Raw genomic sequence first — 17,764 nt, 5'->3', positions numbered from 1 at the left:
CAAGGCTTTCTTCCCCTGGGTCCCTTGTGTATTACTCAGTTCTCTGTATGAGCTCAATAGTGAGGGGATGATCCTCTCCAAGGTCTGCCTGTGGGAGACGCCATTTGAATGTGGAACCGTTAATAGTCTTAGTTAAGCAGAATAATCCTGCGATTAGCAGCTGAGCATAGCTGGTTTGTTGTGCACTGTGCTGCAGGGTAACTTAACCGTGATGAAGTGTGTTGTACAGGCTTTCATTCTGAAGTGTTTCATGTCTTAAGAGGTGTGAAAAGATTAACTGTTTTTTACTAAACATACATTTTCAACAAAATATGTGCAGATATACAACTTTCCCAAGATAACCAAAACAATGATGGGGGGTTAGGTGAAGTCTCCAAACTATGACCTTAGCAGGTGCAACAACTCCATTAGAGAAGTGAGACTCTAAATCACTCAGCCCACATCGATATAGGGAACAAATCACAGTATTTATCATGTAAGAGCTATAAATTGCTTTAGTCTAGCTTCTGGATTACTATTCTATATCTGAGTTTAAAAAAACAACTTTATAGGTATCGAACCATATGGGAACTCTACATCATTTAAACAATTATGTCCTTTGAATAATATAAAAATACGGTATATTAAGTAAGGCTCTGTTACATTTCAGTCGAACAAAAAGTTAAGTTTAGAACATTTAACCTGTGGCCAAAGTCACACATCATTTATTAAATTAAATATTTTTTAATCATTTGATATAATTGAGTTATTGAAACTGTATATACAAGGATACCAGCTTTGTGATTAGCTGTATTAGTGTCGCATGAACCACCTATACTATGACATAACTGCAGTGCTACACCAGGAACTGTGTACATTGAATATTTCAAAATGAATTGAATGAATGAATTTAACATTAACTTACTTATAATAATGTAGGTTTACCTTATAATATTTTTGTTATTTTCTTACCACAAAGAAGAAATGAGGGAGTGACTTTAGAGACTTCATGGGAGTAAATTGTAGTCCAGTCATTTGTTTCGCGGGGTTGTGTGTCATCAAAGACAGCTAGCTAGTACGCTTTCTATAAAACTAAGTTGATAGTTTTGGTACGATACTATATGTGTTTAAAGTTAGCTGGAATCTCTATCTTCTGTATGTCTTAGTTAATGACTACATTAAACATTAGGTCTTATATATTCGTCAGGAGTTCAGTATAACGCTAACTTTTAACCTTTTAAACCTTAGCTTAGTTTAGCTAGTTTTAACTTAGCTAGCATAGCTTCTTCTAGAACAGTTAAGGAGAAGTGAAACGGTTTTTCTGTTGAGCTACAGCTTGGTAAGCCCGAGAATTACTTGCATATATGTGTGTATATATATATATATATATATATATATATGATTTTGTTTTTGGATAGGGTTCATTCAGCGGCGACAGCAATGGCGAGAAGAACACCGAGAACTGTCGGTAGGAACATATTAGCATTGATGTCCCAGCAATACAAAAGGACTCATCTACGTCCCCGTCCCATTAGAACCATCGTGACCCGCAGCCAGTGTAACACCAGCGGCAGCTTCTTTCAGAGGCTCCCGTCAGAGGTGTTTGAGATGATTCTGGACAAACTGTCTGGTATGTAACTTGTTAGTGTTTTAAAGAATCGTATGAACTCTATGCCCCTCTAAGTTTAATTATGATACTTATAAAAAAAAAACATTCAACTCTATGTATAAACGCAAAAACAGCTAGCGAACCAGCTCAGATATACTATTTAAAGTAAGCTTACTGAATAATTACTTCCAATACTTTTTTGTGTATGTATTAGGACTGAGAATTTCAACTACATTTCTTGAAAATAAGTGCCACAGAATTTGCTCTGAGGGTATTAATGTCCTGATATTTTGTACAGTGTCTAGTGTATTATATATCAGCATACATTTGATATTTTCAGAAACTAAACGTTTATTTGTGTATCCATAATCAATGTACTTTTTGTACTTTCTTCTAAGCACAATATTTGAGAATAGGTACACAGCATACTGGATACCAAACAACATTTTTGTATGCTACAAAAATTATAACCATCTCTTATATTTAAAAAAAATGTGTGTGTGTGTGTGTGTGTGTGTGTGTGTGTGTCAGTGCTGGAGATCAGTGTGTTCAGCATGGTGTCCAAGGATATCACAAGACATGTTGTGGACTTCATCTCCACTGTGGCCTGGAAGAATAAAATGATCATTCAAAACTTTCACTACTCCACCTGCCTTGAACGAAGATCCACCATTGGACACTACAGAGACCTGGGTAAATGGCAATTTATATTTCATATTTCATGCTGTGCCTTTTTTCTATAGTTGCATTAGTACCACATACGGTCGACTTAACTAAAAATGTGTTGATTTGTGGCAGCAATATTGCTTATAGCCTTCCTATACAGCAAGCTAACCTGTGAAGTTAAGGAATAGGAAAGTTTTAATTTTTTTTTTTATTTGATTATGTGCTTTTGTCTTAAATGCCTCAGGTTTGTTGTTCAAGAGATGTACCCTGTTGCTACCAACAAAGGACAGGTTAAAGTTTATCTTTAACAGGTTCTCACAGGTAAGAAGAGGCAAGGAGAGAGGACAGGCAAAACAGAAAAATATAAAGTATAAGATGTCATATCGATATCAAACATCAGATTCATGTTCCTAAGAATTATTCAGTTGGAAATGTTAACCATATTTTTCTCTTTTAGTAACAAATGTAGTTAGCTCCGAACACCTTTTTTCACCAGCACATCTTCATTTTGAAAATGTGTTTTTTTTGTCTTCAGTCATACTAATTTCAAGCTCTGAAAATCCACATTAGGTACTTCATATCATTCTTAGCGAATAACTGTCATCAACAAAGGACATTTTATTACACCAGGCTAAAAAGATTAATTTATTTAACAAATTAGTAACTAGTGTACTTTTGTTTATTACAAGGTTGTTGCTGAAATTATTTGAGCCCTAATATTTATTTAAACCCATGATAATGATGAGACAAAATAAAAGCTTTCACACTGCTGTGTTTTAGATTCCCTGCTTCATGTTGGAGCAGTGTTTGGCACAAGTCTGCATTGGCTTCTCCTGCTATGGGGTCTTTCTTCAGGTGAGGGCCCCTATCTAGATTAAAAATGGTGTAATAAGCTGAAACCTGGATATAATAAAGCAAATCAAAAACCAAATTCAGCTATGGATGAATAGACACACATTCCAAGTTTCAAAGCCATAAGTTTTTTGTGTAACTGAGAGATTTTGTCCTCTAAACTCTCCTTACATCTGCTTTATATTTGTCTTTAGATGTTATAACACAACACACACTAGATCAAGATTCTTTAAATTCCAATGCAATGTGATAAAAACAAATATTGTCTTCGACTTTTTATGAATCATTTCTCACCTTTGTGTCCCATAGCAGTGCTTTTAAACATTTAACAGGAAACGTTGAATCTTTTCTTTTATTGGAAATGTTCAGGTATATATATGTTTTAATACCTTGCAGACTCTGATCGCAGGGTGGGATGAGCTGGAGTGCCACAGAGTGTTCAGCTTTCTGTGTGAACACACAAATCTGCTGCAAAAAATGGAGGCAGTCATCACTGAAAAACCCGGTGTGTATTTCAGTGTGTGGGAGTAAAAGTTCTGCAACAAGATAGAGTAGAATTATCATATAGAGAACATACATTAGAGAGGACATCATATTTTCTATTAATGTGCAGATTTTTCTTGATTACATTCTCGGAAGATTTATGTTGGTTTGTATTTCTTCATAAAGAAATTAGAAAAAACAGATGATCACAGATCTATTTAAGTTAGTCTTAGTTTGAATGGTTACAAAAATCAGAGCAAGATTGAGTCTACTGTTGCAGAGGTGTAAAGGGGAGGACTGATTTATCAGCTTGTTATTGACCTACTGACCTTTTACTGTTGAACCTTGTGAAGTCTCAAAAGAAAAAACGTGACTTAATTTGTTGGTCTATCCACAGGGGTGAGCTGGTACCAGGAGCTGCAGCTCCGTCTTTTCTGCCGTCAGGTTCTCTTGGACCCCTGGCCCAACCAGCCTGAGTGCCAGTTCTGGCTGATGCAGCTCCTGAAGCCTTGGCCTTTGGTCAGCCAGGCACACTTACTCTTCATCTTCTATGGACCTCAGCTGCCAGAGGGTAAGCTAACTTTTATACTGACTATCAATGAAACAATCTATGGAATTTTACTTATTTTACGGTATTTTTACAGTGTATAGTGTCATTATGTATCGGTTGTCTGTGGCAACATTCGCCTAAAAAATCACAAGCGGCACCCAGTTAGTGACGCATTTTCAATCACAGAGCAGTGGTTAGTCTGCCAGAGAGCGTAGGTGGAGCTAAGCGGGTGCTTTTACGGTCTCTGCAACTGTTGCGATTAAACAGTAAAGATCGATGACTACAGATACAACTTCAAAAATAAGTGAAAATCCAAAGAAAAAGAAACAAATTCGACGCTCGGATGAAGGCAAACCGTCAGCGAGGACGGTTACAACCGTAACAAAGGGAGCCAACCGCAGACATCTGGTTTTCTGGGAAATCTGCACCTGCAGTTGCCTTTTATCGCCATAAGGTGCCGCCAAATAGAACGAAACTGAGAACTTCGAGATGATATCCTTAAGTAAAGTGAAGTCGCTTTATTTATAGAGCTCATTTAAAAACAACAGGACTAGACCTAAAGTGTTTTTCAGTTGACGCAGATAATAAAATAAAAGGCAATTATACAATGATAAAATCATATATTTTTTTTTATTTTTGAGATATTTTTAGTTACATTTTTAATGAAATTATGTTATTCAGGGCTCGCGCAGTGGTTAGAGCTGTCGCCTTACAGCTACAAGGTCCCTGGTTCAAACACCGGTTTGGTGACTCTAAATTGGCCATAGGTTTGAATGCGAGTCTGAAAAGTTGTCTGTCTCTGTCAATCAATCAATCAATCAAATTTTATTTGTATAGCGCCAAATCATAACCAGGGTTATCTCGAGACACTTTACAGAAAGAGCAGGTCTAGACCGACTCTTTGTTAAGTTATTTAAAGAGAGGCCCAACATCAATCCACCATGAGTAGCACTTAGCAATTCGGCACATTGGCAAGGAAAAACTTCCTTTTAACAGGCAGAAACCTCGAGCAGAACCAGACTCATGTTGAACAGCCATCTGCCTCGACTGGATGGGCCGAAAATGGGATAGAAGGAGATGCAGGATAGAGACAGGCAAAGAGAGCAACAACAACATATGTTCTTGTTACCACAACAACATATGTCCTTGTTACATGAACAACAACAGACACATATCTCTGTGTGTCAGTCTTATGATTGACTGGTGGTCAGTCCAGGGTAGGGTTTTCAAAATGCGATACTTTTCAATACCACATGTAAAAAAACCAAGCGGATCTTCAGTCAGATTTTTAACCCAAAGCTGCCGAGAGCAAGAAAGCAACTGTGGTCGCATGCATAGACAAAAAGTGAGGAGAGACAGTTAACTGTAAATAAAGTCACAGAAATTAGACATTATTTTCTGATTGTTTCACAGAAGTTATGCTCTATACAACAAACACACCTACACCTCCGTACAAACCTTTAGGAAGTCCCTTTCATGTCTCAAGACGCAAAAGTTACAATAGCGTCTGTTACAGACAGACAAAGAGCAGAGTGAAGAGACAGCCATCTAACCTTGGCGCTACATTTTCATTTAGTCCTAACCTGCAGACTGTTGGCTGAGCTCCTTACCCAGCGCTTGACATCCAGAAATGTCCCAAACACAGCTGAATAATAAGAAAAATAAAAATACAAACAATGGGCAGATCATCTGCAGATACAGACATAACCTCACACTTTTTCTGAAAGATGATTGATGATTAAGAGGGAATATTTTAATATGGGTCCATACAACTTTTTGTGTTGTTTTGAGTTGTTTTTGAGGGAAAAGTCTGCTCATTAAACCTTTCATAACCATTAAGAGTATGTCAAATGAGCTGGTATGTGTTCAGTGACTTTTTCTGTATCAGCACTATGTGAAGGTGGGAAAATAAAAACAAGAAAATAACCTCATTTTTTGTTCCTAACACGTTTAATTTTGTTGCCATGGTATCGATACAGGTACCGAGTACCTTTTTTTTTTAACTTGTATCGTATCGAAGTTGTGGTATCGTGACAACCCTAGTCCAAGCCAAGACGTACCCCACCTCTCTCTAGGCTCCAGCCCCTTGTGACTAATAATGAAAGGATGGATTATTTTATTCATGGTGATGCATTTAGGTTTATTGAAAATTATGTTTCTGGACTTGTTTACCCTGCCTCTCTGAAAACTAATCTAGTAAGTGGTTTGCAACACAGTGAATGATTCGCACCCTACACAGATTATAAATTATTAAATGACTGCTGCCACTTGGCTGTGGTTGATCATTTATTCCTGAAGTATGTTGAAATATGATTGCAATCTACAGTGTAAGAGGCTGTATGAGGCCAAAAAAAAAACCCTCCTTCACAGTGGTTTTGGGTTGAGGTGGCCTTGGTAGTTATTTTTGGTGTTGGAAAACTAGTCTTGCCTCCTTTTCCAGCTTATTGTCTTTTTTTCTCTGTTATTGGGATGTATGGTAGTATGATGCAGTTAGTAAGTGGGTTGCTTTCCTCCATGTAGGTACCCTGGGTTGGCAGGACCTGGTGGAGAGGGGGCTGCCTCACTGCAATCTGTGGGACCTTGCCAGGGCCGTCCTCCTGCTCTTCAGCAAACTAGAAGTCGAAGGGCAGACCTCCAGTACAGAGCTGGCAATCTTGGAGGAGCTCATTGGTATTAAACTTAAGCATTGTTTTCAAACGTTTTCATTGCACAGACCCCCCTAGATGGGCACATATCATGGTTATTAATGTGTATTTAGAAATGATAAGACTAAGACACATGGTTTTAATGCATATGCTGATCGTAGACTTTGTTCTTCTCCTCGTCATCTCCAGTCATTCCCGAGCCATGGCATGTGGAGAATGTGGCTCGTCTCTTGGTGCTGTGTGGGAACAGTCTCTGCTACACCGTTTTGGCCAGCAAGGCTGTCACTGGACGACTTCTTGAGATCTCCAGACTCCTTGTGTACATCATACTGGTGAGAATACTAGATATTTTATCCTGAAATAAATAAAAGAAATAGGCCTCAAGCGAAGCCTCATTTAAGATGCTGTGGTATGTTTAGACATTGTAGGTTTTATTGAGAATTAGGAATTAGCCAGCATTGTCCATCTCTGATTTGATATGATACAATTGGTTTACAAAGTCATTGTGCACTTAATTAACATCATATCAAAAATAGATTCAAGACAACAGTGCATCTGGGAACTGTGTGTGAGGCAGACAATGAAATTCGTCATTAAAAACTCAACTATTGTTTTGCCCACATCATTGTGAATCATTTCGTTATGTCTGCTCATCCCTGTTCTGGGTCAGGGGGCTAGAGCTTGACCCAACATGTACTAGGCAGAAGGCAGACACATAGGTTAGACAGGTCTCTCTTGTATTACAACAGTCTCAATGTACATCATAGCCCTGGCTTGAGCGAAAACAGTCACCCGTGCTGTCCATGGTACTGATTTTTATTAGGGATTCTTACCTACTCATAGCATAGCAACTTAAATGCAACATATCAGTATCAGCCTTCAAAAGCTGCAAAGTACATTGGCTGATATCATAAAATGGGTATTTCTCTCTGTTAAGTATGTTGTAATTATTTCTTCCCACTGGGTTTTATTATATGCTTTATTTCCTTTATTTTGTTTTTAAATTACTTCACTCAAGTGAGGGTGTTAGTTTTGAGCTCTCACAACACCAGGAACTAGGAAGTTACACTATTTATTAAAATCAATATAAACTTAGTATTACATTGGGGTGGCTGTGCCTTAGTGGTAGAGTCGGTCGTCTCTCAATCGGAAGGTTGGGGGTTCGATCCCTGACTGCTACAGTCACAAGTTGAAGTGTCCTTGGGCAAGACACTAAAGCTCAGACTGCTCCTGAAGGCATAACCATCGGGTAATCAATCCTGATTGGAGATTGGCAATCTGCCATCAGTGTGTGAATCTGAGTAAATGAATGGTCAATGGGTAAATGTCACATATAGTGTAAAAGCACTTTGAAAGGGTGGAAGAGTAGAAAAGCACTATAAAAGTACAGTCCATTTACTATTGTTAATTTGATTAATTGTAGATTTGGCAGCATTTCTTCTTTAACACATTTGGTCATATCTTTGTTGTGTATGGTACCATCTTCAGGTGTGTGAGAAGGATGGCCATCACATGTCCTGGGTGGTGAAGTTGGTGCAACAGATCTGCAAGATCTTCAGCACGGTTCCTGAGAAGTTCTGCTTCATCCAACAGCTGGAGAACATGTTCTCAGAGGTCACCAGGGAGTTTTTTGAGTTTTCTCTAGCAGGTGAGGTTGACCAGCTTAGTTCTTAAGTCTGGACACGACAACACGAAATTATTTTGAAAAAAGTTGATATAGATAACATACAGTAGACCTGATGGGAAAGTGATTTTTATATTCAGTTATGTGATACTGTAAAATCCTACAAGTTTGAAGTAACAATAACTTAACATACAAACAATGGAATAATTTTTATGAGTAGATGGTTACTAAATAATAAGTACCTAATTTATTGATGTAAAGATTTAATACATGACATATGTATATTATGTACTATATGGATACAATACATACTCTATACATGTCCATGAATATAATGCTTTCAAGCATTTAAGTGTATTCATGTATGTGTGAACATGGTGAAGTGTTATGTTGGAGAACTATATTGCTTAGATATAGATAGATAGTGATACATATTGCTTGCAGATTGAAGCAGCTTGTTTTGTTGTTTGTTCATGGTTGGCTGTGTATGTGAGTGACAACGGACAGATGGGAATTTTTATTTTTATTTTTTTTATATTTATTATATATATTATTCTATATTTTATTTAAATATTTATATATATATATTAGTTGAAAATGTTCCACCTACTGAAAAAGCCTCTTTTGCCTCTGATTATGGTGCTCCCTCTATTGTTCCACCTATTCTGTATGCACCTCATGCGAATCGACAGCATCACAACTGGAGTGTTGCATCCATTACACTGTTTAACTCTCTGTGTGGAGGATTGCCATTAAACAAAACAGAGGGATTTTAGAAGAGTGGCTATTTAAATCCTGGCCTCAGCACACATGTATTCCTATACACTAAATGTATTTGTAGTCCTTAGACTGTTGGTTCTAAACTTTTTTGGCTTGTGACCCATTAATGCAGTTTTTTACACACACCAACCCGTCATCATAGGCTCAGCTATGCAGTGAACAGTTCAGCTGAAGAGAGATGCTGCTTCATTAGATTGTTTCATTTTTAGCTTTCAAACTGAGGTATTTTCATTAATTTATACAGTAAAATGCCTTTTCTTTGTCTTTGATATCTTATTTATTATATTGCTGACTCTCAGGTCTGTGAGAAGCTCACATAATGCCTGAGACTGACATTAAACGTGGCTTCAAAATCATTAATTCCATCGTCTGTTCTCAGGAAATTATTTTGAAGACAGAGAGACTTTCCAGACCCTGTGTATCCTGTTGGACTCCAGAGCTCACTTCCATACTAAATTCCTCCACATGCTCCTCAAATAAGTTAAGATGTGGAACTTAGGAAGAGGAAATGGGAAGGAACTATCGGCCAAAATGAAGGGGAGTACCTAAAGAAGTGAAAAATAGGGACTGAATGAGCTTTACAACAGTATGAAGATTAAACAGGAGCTGAGGACAGACCTGAACATGTTGAATTTGGTTGACAGTTAGACTGTTTATAACACTGCATTTGTTGGTCAGGCACCATGGTTTGGCCAAGCGCCATCTCTCAAAGTTTTAAAATCTTGTTCACTTTAAACATCTTGCATGTTATTTTTTGTAAAATTAATTTAATATTTATTCATAAACAGTAACAATATTTATGGACTCTATTTAATATTTATTCACGATGAACCTCTATGTTAATAAAGTTGTGATACAAGGATTTGTTTTTGTCCTATTATTAAATTGGTATATTATTTGTTTTCATGTACATACTGTTATTGGGTTTTAAGTTTTGAAGGCAGCATTTGTTGCTGCCCTCTAATAAAGACAGAAACACAGCATGCACTCATCAAATAAGCCTTTATTTTCCTCCAGGTAGTATGATATTCAGCCCTGAACACAGTTTCAAAAAAAGTTCAGTTGTTAAAATCAATTCAATTAACTTTTGTCATGGAATAAAAAAGTAGCAGCTTTAAATAAAGATGTCAACATGTTACTTTACATAGAAACAATATTAAGGACATATTCACTTGACATGTTATTCAGACTGCATTCACATATGTGTTTGTAATGTTGTGTAACAGATAACTGACTATTGGGTGCTTTAAATGAGTCGTAGCACGCACAGGCAGTACTAGTACTTCACATTGAAGTTTAAGGCCTACAACAGGAAGTTGCTGCTGTCAGGCAGAAACCTTGTATCTCAATATTTCATCATTTTAATTTTTTTTCATAAATCAATGCTATTGGTCACCCTTTACATCTGTAGATATAATAAAACATACAGGTTACTGACTTTATAGACAGACACAATACTAAATGTGACAATGCAGTGTTTAAGGATTTACAAACAGGTTTTTTCCCCCCATTTCCTGTAAAGTAGTGGTTTTGGAGATACAAGGTTTCTGCCTGACAGCGGTGAAGTGTGATGAATATTCAGGTGGTGAATGAGATCCATTTGGTGTGCCCACATCTTCTCCATGGTGACAGGCATTTCAACTATTCAAGTTTTCATTGTTTTGATATGATCTGAGGAGAAAAATAACATGATGATAGGGTGTGAATACAGATTCAGTAAAAAAACAAAATGTTATAACAAATACGAAACATGACATTTTCCAGAATTCAAAACCAAATCTGATCTTTGCGATTACTGAGCACTGTAACAGAGTTTGAGTGGATTCAATGAGTAGTAATCTTTGGAAATGTACACAACACATAAGCTTCACATTCATATTAAAAAGGGTAAATGAGAAATACCTGACAGCTCTACAATATATTCCACACAAAGCCCTACTTGGATGGGATTTATTTCTGTGGCAGTGGTTTAGTGATTACATGATTTCCTCTGCAGTGTCAATTACTGTCACAAAAAACTACTGATTTTGGAAGTTCTCCTATTGTCCCCCCTTAATTTAAATCCCATCCAGAGACACATTGAGATACAATCTACCACCACAATCACTTTACATGTTGACACAATGCGGCATGGTGATACTTACTGTGCAATTTGCTCTATAGGTAGAGGAAAAAACAAACATTTGAGCTTTCGCATTAAATGTCTGAGAACAATTTAACATGGCCATTCTTTATTTTGGCATGTGTTGTTGATTAATTTTGTTTACCGTGTAGCCAGTCCAGTCCTTCCTGTAGACCCTCTCCTTTGATGGCATTGCTGGGGCTAAAACAATAAGATGTTGAGAAGTTAATCTCCTTGTGGCATGCATTCACTTTCTCATGACTTTTCTTGGATCCTGGGTGTTAAAAGCTGTCTAGCTTTTAATCCACCTGCCCTCCATCTGTCTAATGAGTAAGCAGGCTGAAAAACAAACTCTCACACACACATAAAGAGCCAGGCTTTTGCATAACTGTGCTGCCATATAATGTTTAACTTGAGGCGTGGAAAAAGACAAATATTCAGACACCAGGAAAAAAAGCCAGGAAGTAACCAGTAAGTTAACATGCCTGGTCACTTAATATAATGTATAAGTTATAAAACTATAACTATGGAAGCACAAAATGTTGTATGGGGAATTTTCAGGGCTCAGCTCAGTTTGCTTAGAGACCCTTCATTAGGGGGGGTATTTCACAATAATGTGCTCACATGTCTCTTTTTCCTTGTAGGACTATGTATGACTTTAAGTGAGAAACATAAAAAGAAATGATCAATTTTGTTTTGTAATGACTGCATGTAATGTGGTTGGAAAAAATACATTTTAATATTTACCAGATGTGCCAGGGTTTGTCTTTGATGTTCTCCAAACACAACATCTGTGTGACCTTCACAGAAGACACGGCATCCCGCAGATCCATCTTGTTTGCAAAGAACAACACAGGTATCTTTTTGCAGCAGATATCTGTATAACAAAATAGAATCATCAGCCGTGCAAGATAAAACGCAAACTGCAAACAACTACTTTTGGACCAAAATTGCAGGTACTCTTTAAACCAAAGTAACTTTATGGTATTTATATGCACTTTTTTCTTGAAGTCATGCTTGCCAAAGCAGTGTTTAGCCTTTCACTGGACTGAAAACATGCCAGACTTAGACATTGGAAATTTTAGAAGCATTTGTTATTTGTAATAATTATGCATATAATTTCTATTATTTCACAAGATAAAACCTTTCCCTTGCCCTAAAAGACCACATGTGGTGCCACATACCAGTATCAATGTATTTTACAAACATCTTTTACACATTTAAAAAAAAAAATTTAATCAGGAATAAGGCTTTGAGATTTAAAATCTCTTTTTCAAGAGTGTCTAGGGCAAGACAGGCAGCAGTACATTAATAAAGTATCTAACAAACAACGAGCAGCCATACATACAGACAACAGAATATGTGACCATAATACAATACAAGACATTAAATGAAAGTAAAACCATTTGAACTTTGTCAAACACATGAGGTATACAGTTTATGTGTTTGGCTTTTTAATTGAACAATAAAAGCTGTATATGTCTCTATACAAACAATGTGAGAGTATTGTTAAAATAAAAGCATCATCACCTTCATGATTAAGGAGATTATCCAGTTCCTCTTTGGCAACAACCATTCTCAATTTGTCACCGCTGTCAATGACAAATATGATGGCATGGCTTTCTCTGAGGAGGACAGAGAGAATGTTATATTTGACAGAAAGTCAAAGTTGCTGTAACCTGAATTTATGTATTGGGCATGCAGAGTGTTCCATACTTGTAGTAATGTTCCCATAGGTTTCTGTATCTGCCCTGCCCAGACATATCAAAGACTGTAAAAGACAGGCTGCATGCAGAGAGAGGGAGAGCGGGAGGGAGAACAGTATAGTGTGATTGTTAGTGGTGTCTGTTAACTGGTCAGAAAGGAATAAATACACATTATAATTAACTATCTAGAAAATTCTACCTTGAACTCTTGAACTTTTCAATGTTGAAGCCAATTGTTGGGACTATTTCTTGTGCCGGTGTCTGCATGCATCCACACATACACACATACATAGACAAAGACATACACACGGACACAAACACACAAAAACAGACAAGTAACAGCAAGAGTATGTCAACATGGAAATAGTATAACGAAAGTATAATATGGGTTTTACCTGACTAACATGTTTCCACTCCTGTGACAATGGGCCTAAATGATTCGAATTCTGAAAACAAGCAATCAGTGAATGATTGCAGTGAATAAAGGTGACGTTTTATCCCAAATGACCATGGTATAAAAATACTTGTCATGTTTTAGCTTCTGTGCTTACACGGCACACCGCATGATCACACAAAGGCCTCTAAATTACACGATAGTGTTTTTAACATGGTATCAAAATGCAATCATAATAAAGCCTAGTTTTATTTACTTACATTTGAAGGTTTGAGTTGGTTGATGATGGTAGTTTTGCCGCTGTTGTCCAGTCCCAAACACAAAACATTGACCTCTTTCTTCCTCAGGCCCAGCCAGCCCGACAATTTATCTAGCAACCCCATTAGACCTGATCGCTTGACGCTACACAATTTAATTTTAACACATCACCCCATAGATAATCTGACTATTGGGAATAAAATGTAATAAACTTGCAAATTCTCAAACAGTAATGAGAAGCATAGACATGAGTAGTGTCTTCCCAGTTCGTGCTGTGAATAGTCTCACAAGCTGTGATGCCGCTTGGGCATCCCAGGTAATCCTATTAGGGAGAATTAAGCTCTGTGAACCATCCGGTGACCTGAGCATGGAGTATAAGGCTTTCCAGACCCCCATCCTGGTGTGTTTGATGTACTCGGACACCTTACCTTAGCTTTCCTTACTTTACCTCAATTTAAGCTGCCTCAAATCTTCTGTGTCAGTCTGTGAGTTACAGTAATTCAAGAGTGTTGTTGTATGTTGACAGAAGAAAACAGATACATACACACTGATGACACAGTAAAAGAGAATTAGGAGGTCATAGTTTTCTTGTACAATAAAAACAAATTCATGTGTAAAATTAACTGTTATGAAATGTGTTTTAAAGAAGGTATGAGGCCGACTCCCTGCAAACATATCATGTATCCATTCTGATGTAAGATTACAGTTTCATAATAACTGCAGGAATCCAATTTGGACTTCTCATATGGCAGGTTTGGAGCTGGTCAGTGGTCCAACAGCTCCATCTTTTGGTTATCAGTTATGTCAACGACTTCATGATCATTCCCAAGTGGAAAAGGAAGTACATTTGACAGAAGTAAATATTTTTTTAACTGAAGTCAAATCTGCTGAAGGGACTACCCCTGCAGTCAGTTCTGTTTTCATTATCTTTGCTTGCCCAAGTTGAAATTCTAAACAAAATTAAATAAGCAGTCAACCACCAGAACTGTTCATCTTTATTTGCAAATAAATATTCGCTGTAACTGCCTCTTACAGTGTGCAAGATCTACAACATCTCTTTGGAAATTATAGAAAAATAAAATACAAGAATTATAAGTATACTTGTACTTTGTACAAAATAACGTTCTAACATTGCTCAGCAGTAGAACATGCTAAACAAACAGCATCTGATATTCTCCATATTCTGTAGAGGGGTGGTGACCGTGAGTGTGGGTGTGCACATGTGTAGGTATATGTGTGTTTTTACTCCTGAAGGCTGGGATGCATAACTACTTTGTGACCGAAGGCACAGATCTGTTGATCCAGCTTGCCTTGGACAATAATCATTTAGCCCCAGTTTGTAAAATAAAAAACACACATAGCTGATGAGGGGCGGTGGCTCTCATGAATATGGAATACAACTAAAAGTAATGGCTAGGTCCTGTGCACTGAAACTTACAAACCACTCTAAAGTGTCTTTAATGGTTAAAGGACTGTAAGGCATTTTGTTTGTTTATGTCAGTGTGTTTGTGTTTGTGTGTGTGCGCATGTCTGTGTATGTGACTGTGCATTATGAGTTATGATGCTGCTGTTTATGCTCAATGTTCATTTTCTTTCTGCCTCTCCATCCTGATACACATAAAACTAAGACTACCGCCTTTTCTCTCCGTTTTTCCATCAACCAGGTTTTAGCTACTTCTGCTGCCAGTAACTCAACTAACTAGTTATACTCTGCAGCACTGCCTATTCACCACTGACATACAGAATGAAGAAAAAAAATGTTGATTTTAATGGCAAACATCTGACAACTTGACATCATCTACTGCAGATCCAACAGTTTTCATTTCACACTACGTTTATGTACAATGGTTTCCCAAACTGCCACATGTGGCGCAACCTTAATATGTATGAACCGGAGTAGAAATACAGTGTGCAACCTGTCTTAAAAACTAACTTATTCTGCTGACATCTTTGATCTTTTTGTCCCAGAAGTGCAAACTGCTGCCTGTATACATGAGTGTGCAGAAAAACAAAACAAAGAATGTATATGAAAAACTTTCAGCTACTTCTGAAGAACCATATAAGTACATGTTAAGTTTCCAGACAATTTCAAATATCTCCTATCTAAGCGCTGTGAACATTCATATGTCAAGACAGTGGAGACTGTGCATTCACTATCCAACTAAACCCAGCTTATAACACAACTGTGAGTACATTGGTTCCTTAAAACTGTCAGAAAAGACTTGTATGGTTTTTCATCTGAAGGCAACAGATCCAGTTTGGTAAGCTTAGTATCAAACAATAAAACATGTGAATGTTTCTGAGGGCTGCATGTTTGTATGTCAGTGAGTTCTCTCATTGCTCGATTCTTCTTCTCTATCTCTATCTGAGATACTGAGGTGACTGCATAATACTGTATTGCTGATTTTGGATAGAAATCTTAAATAAATAAATAATTTTAAATAAGATCCAAATTTACTAGGGCTTTCACATATAGGACTGCACATATATAGATATAAGGTTATGATAATAATTAGCGATTAACTGTCTATACACTTTGAAACATTCAAAAAATCTCCATAATTTCTCCTCACATCTTTCTTCAAGTATTAACGTACCAGATTCTCTGGAGAGAGGTTCAACTAAAGCAATTCAAAGACTTTCTTCATGATAAATTATCAAACTTAAAAATAAAAAATTCTGAGGATACTTTTTTCAAACTTTTCGATTGCACACCCGATAGCAGCTACATGAGCACATAACTCAAAGCAAGGGAAAAAAAGAGTCAAAAGATTTAGTAGATTATGTTTGCAAATCTACATCTCTAGATATTGTTGCTTCATACACAAAGTACTGCTGCTGCAACAAGGCATTACATTCCCCTACGTTAGGGCCTGGGCCAGTCTTTTTAGTCTGTGGTAGTCTGGCAGGACCAGGTATTCTGGGTAAGGGGTGTATAGTAGGAAAAAGTCTGTCACTACTGGATGTGAGGAAGACCAGGGGGCTGCTGTGAAAGTCTGTCCAATGACCTCTTGCATGAGGAGTTAAGACTCAGGCACAGGCTGGAGACTGTCTGTCCAACGGTCTAGACTTCACTTCCTTCTGGTCCATCCATCTGTCCATTCCAGGCTGTGTTCAAGGGTGTCCTCATACATGGAAACCCTTCTCCTGTTCGTGCAGTAGCTGAAGGCGGAGGGTCTGTACGCTGCTGATGATCCGCCTCTGGTGGCCGATCAGCTCGACTCCAATACTCCTCACATCTCTAGGCCGAGAGGGGAAGCACAGAAACACAAACCCAAATGCAAAACTCTTTACTCTTGCTTTTGAGGACTTTTAATTGTAAAGTAGACAATGTGTATAATGTGTCAGGTAACAGGCAGTGATGTTTAAAAGACAAATGTGCTATACAACACTGCCACAACAAAGACAGGTCCTATTTGGTTTTATGACATAAATAATAGTTATATTGTTGCTCTTTTACTCACTCAATACTCATCCTGGCCACAGAATCTATTGTGTTGTAGCCTGCTGCCATGAAGTTGCTCTTGTACTGACTCATCTTAATAGAGTCCAGCCAGTCACCGATGGAGATGAACATTGGGTAGTCCATTTCCTCCCCTGGAGACTCTGGTAAACTGAGAAAAATATAACAGCATGAAAAGCCTTTAATAACTGGCCTTACTGGCTTAAAGATTTTTAAGTGACACAGACTTGGTCATACTTTCAGGCGTAGGAGTAAATCATATAATCTTCTTAAACGGTACAGACACACTATCTGTGGCTGGATTTAGGATCTTTTACTCACCCTCAAAGCCACAATGTATTTACAATTTTTGCATTTCATTTTCCTATAGGAGCTCAGTACTTTACCTCTGAATGTCCTCTACCAGGGGCAGCAGGCTGCTAGGGTTACGGATCAGTTTATCCAAGAAGGAAACAACATCGGTGAACTTAGGCCGATGACTCCTCTCCTTCTGCCAGCAGTGCAGCATCAGTTGGTGCAGGGCCACGGGGCAGCCCATCGGTGCAGGCAGCCGGTAGCCCTCTTCAATGGACAGAATCACCTGAAGAGACATTTGAATGTGATAACGGATTTAGTCTACATGTGGAAGAAAAC

At 37.7% G+C, this 17,764-nt stretch overlaps 3 protein-coding genes across 3 annotated transcripts in view; 1 reads left to right on the top strand and 2 right to left on the bottom strand.

The window, feature by feature from the left end:
- Nucleotides 1-1,467: 1,467 nt before the first annotated feature.
- Nucleotides 1,468-9,668, top strand: LOC138592881 (F-box only protein 47-like). The gene is made up of 10 exons (XM_069663775.1): nucleotides 1,468-1,609; nucleotides 2,120-2,281; nucleotides 2,499-2,575; nucleotides 3,035-3,109; nucleotides 3,503-3,611; nucleotides 3,987-4,160; nucleotides 6,660-6,809; nucleotides 6,974-7,116; nucleotides 8,273-8,432; nucleotides 9,568-9,668. Exons 1-10 carry the CDS (start codon nucleotides 1,468-1,470, stop codon nucleotides 9,666-9,668), a joined length of 1,293 nt encoding a protein of 430 aa, XP_069519876.1.
- Nucleotides 9,669-10,718: 1,050 nt separating this feature from the next.
- LOC138592811 (ADP-ribosylation factor-like protein 6) lies at nucleotides 10,719-13,793 on the bottom strand. The gene is made up of 7 exons (XM_069663684.1): nucleotides 13,671-13,793; nucleotides 13,216-13,277; nucleotides 13,027-13,095; nucleotides 12,841-12,935; nucleotides 12,058-12,187; nucleotides 11,456-11,511; nucleotides 10,719-10,859 (listed from the first exon to the last, which is right to left on the bottom strand). The coding sequence occupies exons 1-7, from the start codon at nucleotides 13,791-13,793 to the stop codon at nucleotides 10,834-10,836; spliced, it is 561 nt and encodes a 186-aa protein (XP_069519785.1). The 3' UTR covers nucleotides 10,719-10,833.
- Nucleotides 13,794-15,413: 1,620 nt separating this feature from the next.
- Nucleotides 15,414-17,764, bottom strand: part of epha6 (eph receptor A6) — a 172,339-nt gene continuing 169,988 nt past the window's right edge. Inside the window, exons 15-17 of the mRNA XM_069663594.1 lie at nucleotides 17,518-17,711; nucleotides 17,133-17,282; nucleotides 15,414-16,909 (exon numbers count right to left, since the gene is read on the bottom strand). Of these exons, the coding sequence (XP_069519695.1) occupies nucleotides 16,795-16,909; nucleotides 17,133-17,282; nucleotides 17,518-17,711 (459 nt within the window). The 3' untranslated portion in view covers nucleotides 15,414-16,794. The remainder of the gene's footprint in view (nucleotides 16,910-17,132; nucleotides 17,283-17,517; nucleotides 17,712-17,764) is intronic.

The sequence above is a fragment of the Semicossyphus pulcher genome, unplaced genomic scaffold, assembly GCF_022749685.1.
Source record: "Semicossyphus pulcher isolate SPU_LCO1_2020_fin unplaced genomic scaffold, fSemPul1.0.p SCAF_15, whole genome shotgun sequence".
Taxonomy (NCBI): Eukaryota; Metazoa; Chordata; class Actinopteri; order Labriformes; family Labridae; genus Semicossyphus; species Semicossyphus pulcher.
The sequence above is the reverse complement of the archived record's forward strand: the minus strand, read 5'-3'. Positions and strand labels throughout refer to the sequence as shown.